Source organism: Pygoscelis adeliae, unplaced genomic scaffold (genome assembly GCF_000699105.1).
Source record: "Pygoscelis adeliae isolate BGI_AS28 unplaced genomic scaffold, ASM69910v1 Scaffold174, whole genome shotgun sequence".
Taxonomy (NCBI): Eukaryota; Metazoa; Chordata; class Aves; order Sphenisciformes; family Spheniscidae; genus Pygoscelis; species Pygoscelis adeliae.
The window spans coordinates 1933190-1940667 of record NW_008824676.1 but is presented as its reverse complement, the minus strand read 5'-3'; the positions used below and the strand labels follow the sequence as shown (position 1 = coordinate 1940667).

At 45.2% G+C, this 7478-nt stretch overlaps 1 protein-coding gene across 1 annotated transcript in view; it reads left to right on the top strand.

Moving 5' to 3' along the window:
- The window catches only part of DCC (DCC netrin 1 receptor), a 579713-nt gene that overhangs the window by 419729 nt on the left and 152506 nt on the right, over nucleotides 1–7478 (top strand). The window contains exon 10 of the mRNA XM_009323064.1: nucleotides 6443–6591. Coding sequence (XP_009321339.1) covers nucleotides 6443–6591 — 149 coding nt within the window. The remainder of the gene's footprint in view (nucleotides 1–6442; nucleotides 6592–7478) is intronic.

Sequence of the window (7478 nt, the reverse complement as noted above, 5' to 3'; positions counted from 1 at the left end):
GCTCTTCCATTCAGAAAGATTTTCCTTCCCTTTTTGAGACCTCAAACAAATGCAGGACATGTTTGGACACCCAGAAGCAGATGGATTTTGTAACAAAAGCTTGTTTTCGAAATGAATTTGTCTCACTGACTGCAGACTATTTCTTCATTGATGACGTTATTTTGGTGTTCATGTTTGCGCCCCATATTTGCTTTCAAATAGCTTCTTGACATTAGTGAAATCTTAATAAATTTTGATACACAGAGACATTTTCTCCCCAGTGCAAACCGTCACAATAGACTACTTCTTCCTCCGTCCACAGTCTTGTGGCTTTCCTGCCACAAATACAGCCCATCAGCATCTTGTAATAATAATAATAATAGTAGGAAACCATTTAAAATATTGTTCTCTTTCCGAGTTTAGTAGCAGGGCTAACAGGTTGGTTATCAGCGGTTCAATTCCTGGAACTGTGCACTGTGCTATAGGCTGAAATGTTTGAAAGTCAGGCAAAATAAGTATGGGAGTGGAAACGCTGGGTACTGAAGATACTTTCAAAAGTTTCTTTATTAGTTAAGAGCCTGTATAGGTGTTGAGTTGCTTCTGCTGCCACTGTTTTACCCATTTCTGGACAAGGATTTATTTGGCAAGAATAGAATAGACTAGACTATTTCAGTTGGAAGGGGCCTACAACGATCGTCCAGTCCAACTGCCTGACCACTTCAGGGCTGACCAAACGTTAAAGCACGTTGTTAAGGGCATTGTCCAAATGCCTCTTAAACACTGACGGGCTCGGGACATTGACCACCTCTCCAGGAAGCCCGTCCCAGGGTGTGACCGCCCTCTCGGTAAAGAAATGCTTCCTCACGTCCAGTCTAAACATCCCCTGGCGCAGCTTTGAACCGTTCCCACGCGTCCCATCCCTGGGTCCCAGGATAAGAAGATAACACCATACTCCCACCTGCCTCGTGGTCCAGACTTCCTAGAATTTGTATTGTGGTATTGTGCCTCACTGGCACATTTGGGGTCTCTGGCGATGCACAGGTCCCCGTCCTCTGCCCGAGCCCTGCAGCCTCTGCCCCTCCACAACAGCAGGGTGGAGGAGGAGGACGCGTTTCCAGATCTCCTCTGGTAAAGGCAGCTCCAAGGAGGCACTTTCCCTTCGCTGCAGAGTTCGGAGCTGAGCCACCTCCATCACATCGCCTGGTGGTACCGTCCCTGGTCCCGTGTTCCTTAACAAATCGAAGAATATTAGATTCACGCAAAGAATATTAGATTCACTCATCCATCTGTGGTGTGCAGCTGGGCACCACGTGAAGAGTTAAAGGGCAAACTAATGAAAACCAGGAGGCTGTGTGAAAATATAAATGACAGCCGCTTCCAAAAGCTGACTCCAACGCCAGCTCTTGTGGATAGCACTGGAGGCAGCCGGGGCAGTCCTGCCAAACGACTGTCATGACTTCAGAGCGTGTCCAGTGTGGGGAAGCAGGTTCGCTGTGTTAATAATTACACTGCCTGCAGGCTCTCTGAAGTTGCATCTTTCCGTGCAGCATGGAACCAGATTTTAATGAAATATCGTTAAAGCTGTTAAGTACAGAGAAAGAAGGGAGGAAAAAAATCAAAGGCGCAATCAAAGCATGCACTCTATTATCAATAACTGCAAATGGCTTCATAAATGTTTTATGTTTGAAATGTTTTCAGTGCAGATCAGCACAGAACCAGCTGTTTAAACGAAAAGTGAAATGTAATAACAAGAACATTTTAATCATTGCATCTCATTATAGAGAAGAATGGATCACTAGGAAAAATGTTTTAAAAAAGCATCCTTCTTGATGGAGATGGCTAGCCTGACACAAAGCTGGAGACCAAGGAAGTCTAACTCAGAATTAACAGGCATATTCCTTTTAAAAAATTGAGATGGGATAAGTGGTTTTGTTTTCCTAATAAAAGCATGGTGGTGGTATGTGCTCGGTGGTACGTGCTCGCTCCTGGATGCAAAGGTTGAATGCTGTCTTCTACCTGAAAGGATTCAGAGCATGAATGCCTTGAATGGCGCACTTGGTGCAGGAGCACCATGGCCTTTAGGCGGGAGGTTGGTTTGGACTATAGGCGGCAAAAGTCAAGACCCCTGGAACCAGAAGGAGAGAGAAAACAAGTAGGACCGTGATCCTTTTCACCTCATATTCAGGCATTCAACTTCAAGGTGGTTTTTAGGACTCTGCTTTCTTGTCCAAAGGCTGCCGTGCATAATTCTGCATCAGTACACCTTAGAGCCCCAGGCTGGAGCCCATGAATAGCTCTGAAAGAAGGTCAGTGTCTTGTGATAGAGCTTAAGGCAGTGGTCTTGGGGTAACTAACTCTTTACATGCCAGAGCTGTGCTGCTCATGGAGTTCAGGCGCTCCCCTCCCTGGTCTCCAGTATGAGCCGGATTCCCACCAGCACAGGCAGGGTGGCCCGGGGGGGCAGAAGGCAGAGCTTCAGAAACTTACAAAAATGTCAGGTTTGAGAGAGAGATTCAGCATGTCTAGGCAGTTGCCAAGCAATTTCTGACGTAGTTGCCTATATTCCTATTTTAGGCACTTGTATCTTTCTTATATCTTTTTAACTATTATTATCAAAGGTTTAAGCGAACAATAGCAAAGAGGAAATCTCTGTGCAAGAGCAGTGAAGGCTCATGAGAGCAGAAATTGTGTTCCTGCAGGTTTCGAGGAGCAGTTGACCACGTGGACATCTGGTTTTATGCAACTGAAAATGAGCGGGGTCAATACCAGTCTCTCGGTAAGGAAGTGCTTTCACTGGCATACGGAGATGCCAGCCCTTTCTGCTCCTACGATAAAACAAACTTTGCAGGGTTACTAGAGGTTTTAAAGCCCCGATACCCTACAAGTGGCCGGGTCTTCCCAGCAGCTATTGCCCACTTCAAGCTGTGAAGCCCTCCTGCTGAGCTCCTCTGGGTCTGCTGACCCCAAAGTCAAGCTGCATTGACTCAACTTGTACTCTGGAGGTATGATGAATGTGAGTGTTGTTTCTCCTGCCAGAGGCTCCCAGCTTGCCCCGTGTGTGTGGTGCATCAGCAGCCGGGACAGGACACGGATGTGCAGCACTCCTGCTCTGTAAGATGGAGGGAGGGAAGGAGTTACGGACGTTCTCTGGAGGCACTTCACCTATCGCCAACTGCACATGACTTCTTTGGGTTTATACGGACTGCTGGCGGGAGGTTAGCTCCAAAAATAGCCCGTGGTCTGTACGATTTGAGAACTGCTGGAAGATTAAAAGCAAGACTTACCATTTACATAGAGGACAGCCCTCTTTGCTGGGGCCAGCTCAGATTAGAAACACAACGGTATTGCTCTGCAATACACAGGTACTTATTTCTGCAATAATATATAGCTAAAATCAAGGTATATATCAGGTGCCTATGGTAAGGATCATCTTTCCGCCCCAGGAACACTGGCTTTTGGGGCAGCGTGAGGCAAATTCTTACAGCACGCTGTGGATACAGCTATTCACCCCAGTACAAGATCAGCCACACTCACAGCTGACATTAGCAATAAGAGGAAGGCAGTTAATGCGTATTTCTAAAATCAGCATTGGGGGTGGGGGGAAGTAAAGTATTTGACCATTTCTGGCTTTGGGCCTGATTGCCTTTGCGGCTACTGAATAGGAGTAATTCCACCAAATAACCCCAAAACTGGCAGTTGTGAGAGCAGCATCAAACTCTTTGCAAGCAGTTGTTGTAGCTTGTATTTATGAAACAGTCTGAGGCGCTGAACTGATCTTTTATGGGAGCGGAAGGGCATTCTCAGAGGAGCGGTGGTTTTTGGAATATATTGAAACATTACGTGGAGCCCACGGTAAAAGAAAACGCATCAGTCATCTGCCTGCCCTCTTCTGTTTATCCTTTTTTCTTAGAGAAAGGATGCTGTTAGTTGTAAAAGGCTGACTTCAGAAGAAACACGATTTAATGTCTTGTTTTAATGGAATGTAAAGCAGTTCTAGGGCCTCGCTGCTATTTAGAAAAAGAATAATTTAGGAAAAGATTTAAAACTTAATGCCAATTTTCACCAGATTATTATTTGACAGAAGGGATCAGGAGAGATTATTAAATGCTTTGTGTGTGCTGAAAATGCTGAGACCTTAAGCACATTAGAGTGCCTGTCAGAAATATTGCAATAGAATTAAAAGGAAAGCTGGGCGAAGGAAATAAAAATATTTTAAATATATCTACGCTGCATCTAAACCTGAAATTACTTGTGATCCAAGGCTATCTGTATTTCGTTGCCTTTCTCGGATGCCCAGCTCTGCCATCCCTGTTCTGCAGGAGAGGGATGGACCCAGGGAGCGCAGGGTCAGGCGATCCTTGGCTATCGCTGCTCACCGCACACTTACAGATTTACAAAAGAGAGCTGTTAGTGTGAAACTGCCTTGTAATGGGGATGTAACTTTGCAGAAAGCCTGTTCTAGGAGCTGTAATTCTGTTATCTGCCGGTCGCACAATAGCTTGTGAGTTTGTTTTATGCCACAGCACCCTCCCTATTGAAAGTGAAAAGGTACTATTTGGTGTTGAAGATTTTCAGAAATAACCTTCTGCTTGACCTTTACATTTTTGCCACAATTATAATTTGCGTTTTTTCTTCCAATGTTGCTTGAGTTCGAGATGAAGGCACAGATAAGCTATAGATAGCCTCACCTCCAAATACCAGTTATCACTGGGGTTAGGTCCAGCAGAGACGTGCGGGGAGTGATTTTCTGGTACTGCTTGTAGTTACAGGAGTTTATTAAGCTTTTTTAGCGCTTTTGTTTCAATAAGCGATTTAAGCTGACATCCAAAACTGTGATGTAGTTGATGTGTGATAATTTGCATTCAGAGTGAAATTGGAGCATTTTAAGATAGTCTGTGTAACAAAAGGTGACCTAGTGTGGTTTCCGTAACAATTATAAGGGATTGTTTTGTGTTGTCATTTGAAAAGGAGTTGCATGCTTCTTCCCACACCAGCATGATCTGGTGTCAAGGCAATCTAAATTTTGCATTTCAGATGATCTCTACTTAAGGCTAAACCTCTTGCAAACCTCTGTATTTTCAGAACTAATCAAACCAGATAATAGTTTCAAGGATGGGATATTTTAACACTTTTATTGTTGTTATTTGGTTTATAAGATGAGGTGATTTCTGTAAGTGCTGGGCACCGTGCAAACACAGGAATATTATTTAAGAGCGGAACTGGGACTACATATTAATATTGGAGCTTATGCTACTGAGACCTAACTTCTGAGGGCAAATTAGGGTTTGCAGGTGATGAGAGGTCTCCGGTCCAGCCCCTGCTGAAAGCAGGTCAGCTCCGAGATCAGCCCAGTCACCCGGGGCTTTACGTGAAGAGCTGCATGATGTCTTCCAAATCCATCGCCTTGCTCCGTGCTACCAGCTTCTTGTGACTTTGCAGGAGCAGTCTCGTGCCACTGCTAAACGGGGGGACACCAGCCTAGAGCCCAGCATTTGTGGGCTCCCTCCTTCACTAGAGCGTGCCAAGGACTGCCCTTAATGCTTCATCTCAGCCATCATCTGTGATCCCTCAGGCAGCTAAAATAGAGTGAGTAACGTGTAAAGGAGTTTAAAGAGATAGCATAAACAGATACACGTGCACAATATGTGCAAATGGTGTAAGTAGAAGCTAGGAGAGGGATTTTGAAGGCTAATTGCTTGCTAAAAGAAACCAAAGCCTGCTGCGGTGCACCAAATCAGTTTGTAATTTAATAGCATCAAGCTGGTACGTACAGAGCTGGGACAGAAACACACACAGCTAAGCGGTGCCTCACATGAAAGCAACTTCAAGCTCGGAGTTAGTGTGTTTATGAGGTGACTTCAGTTGTGTCGGGTTGTGTGTTGGTGTTTACCTGCGGGTTTTTCTAGTGGCAGTCCTTAGCTTGAGCTGGCCTTGGATGATCAGATTTTGCATGCCTCCGATTTCCTACTACCGCAAGGTAAATGCATCTATTGCGTGCGTTAGATATTTGTGAATATCTAGTGAACATCATTTGTGAATATCTCTAGTGAACGAGGGAGCCCACAAATGCTGGGCTCTAGACTGGTATCCCCCCGTTTAGCAGTGGCACAAGACTGCTCCTGCAAAGTCACTAATTATTTCCCAGAAATTCAATTTTAAGCTGAAGTCCATCCTCTGAGCCAAAGGCACAGAGACGTAGCGTAGGTAGAGCAACCCTTTTCAGTATTTCCTGTATTCACGGTGCTAAATCTGCAACGCTCTTTCCGCAGTGTGTTTTCCATGGGTTTATCATCCCTTTTGTATTTTGTCTGGGGTTTCTGAGGTGTACGGTGCTGAAGCAGTGCTGTTATCGGCATCCCCCGGAGGTGTGTCCTGGGCTGGGTCCTGCCGTGTTGGGGGCCGGGGTGCAGTGGTGGGTGATGCGGGAACGGGGCTTTCACGCTGTCCTTTCCTTTCTGTGCAGTGCAAGTTCCCGGGCCGGTGGAAAACCTGCGGGCTGTGTCTACCTCACCTACCTCGATTCTCGTCTCCTGGGATCCCCCTGCCTATGCAAATGGCCCCGTTCAAGGCTACAGGCTCTTCTGTACGGAGACGGCGACTGGAAGAGAGCAGGTGAGTGGTGACCGGAGCAGCTCTGCTCTCCCTGTGAAAAGGAGATATTTGATGTAGGCATCTGCAGGTCTTTAGAGCGCTGTAAAGGCTCAAAGTGAGAGGTTTTACAGATTAATCCTCCAGGTTAGGTAAACGTTGCGCAGACCGGTGATAAAAGAGCAGAGCAAGCAAAATAAATTTTCACCAGTATAAAATGGGTTCAGGAGGTAGAAGAGGCAGCCTCTTATATATTAACCATTCCTTAGCTTTACACTGAAATTTCAGAATAACGCCGAAGAGCATTTAAAGACCCTTTAGACTCCCCCTTTACATTGTGCGAAACCACCAACACGTTAATGGCAGTTTGTACATGTGATCTTTGTAGAGTATATATTTTTAGTTGCTTCTTGTAATTTCTTCTAAGTAGGAGGGTAAAATAATACAAATCTAGGGTAGAAATGATGCATTTTCTCTCCAGACTAACAGATGCTCGTAGTAAAAATTGGTGTTGATACTGTGCACTTAATTGCGCTCCTAACTCTGCCGTGACCACATGCTTTCGAGTGGCAAACAAGCAGCCTTGCTTTTTGCAGGTTGCAAACTGCTCAGAGGCTTTAATAACCTGCTCAGACATTTAATAACCGATATTTGATAGGAGTGCAGCAGTAGTAGTGGAGATGAGCTCTGCGGGTAGAGTATGGCCTGAATAGGATTTTAGCAAAGAATAGGGTGGGAAAGAAAGCGGAGACGTCTTTTTTTCTGGCCTGATAGCACGTGATAATCACAGGCGTCAGCAGTCTTGTGGCAGTTGCTTCAGCAGTCTTATGGGAACTTTTATACCATCCCCATTTTTTGTGTTCTTGCTTTATTTTACTTCCTTCTTTTCTCCAAAATTCCCCTTTGACTTT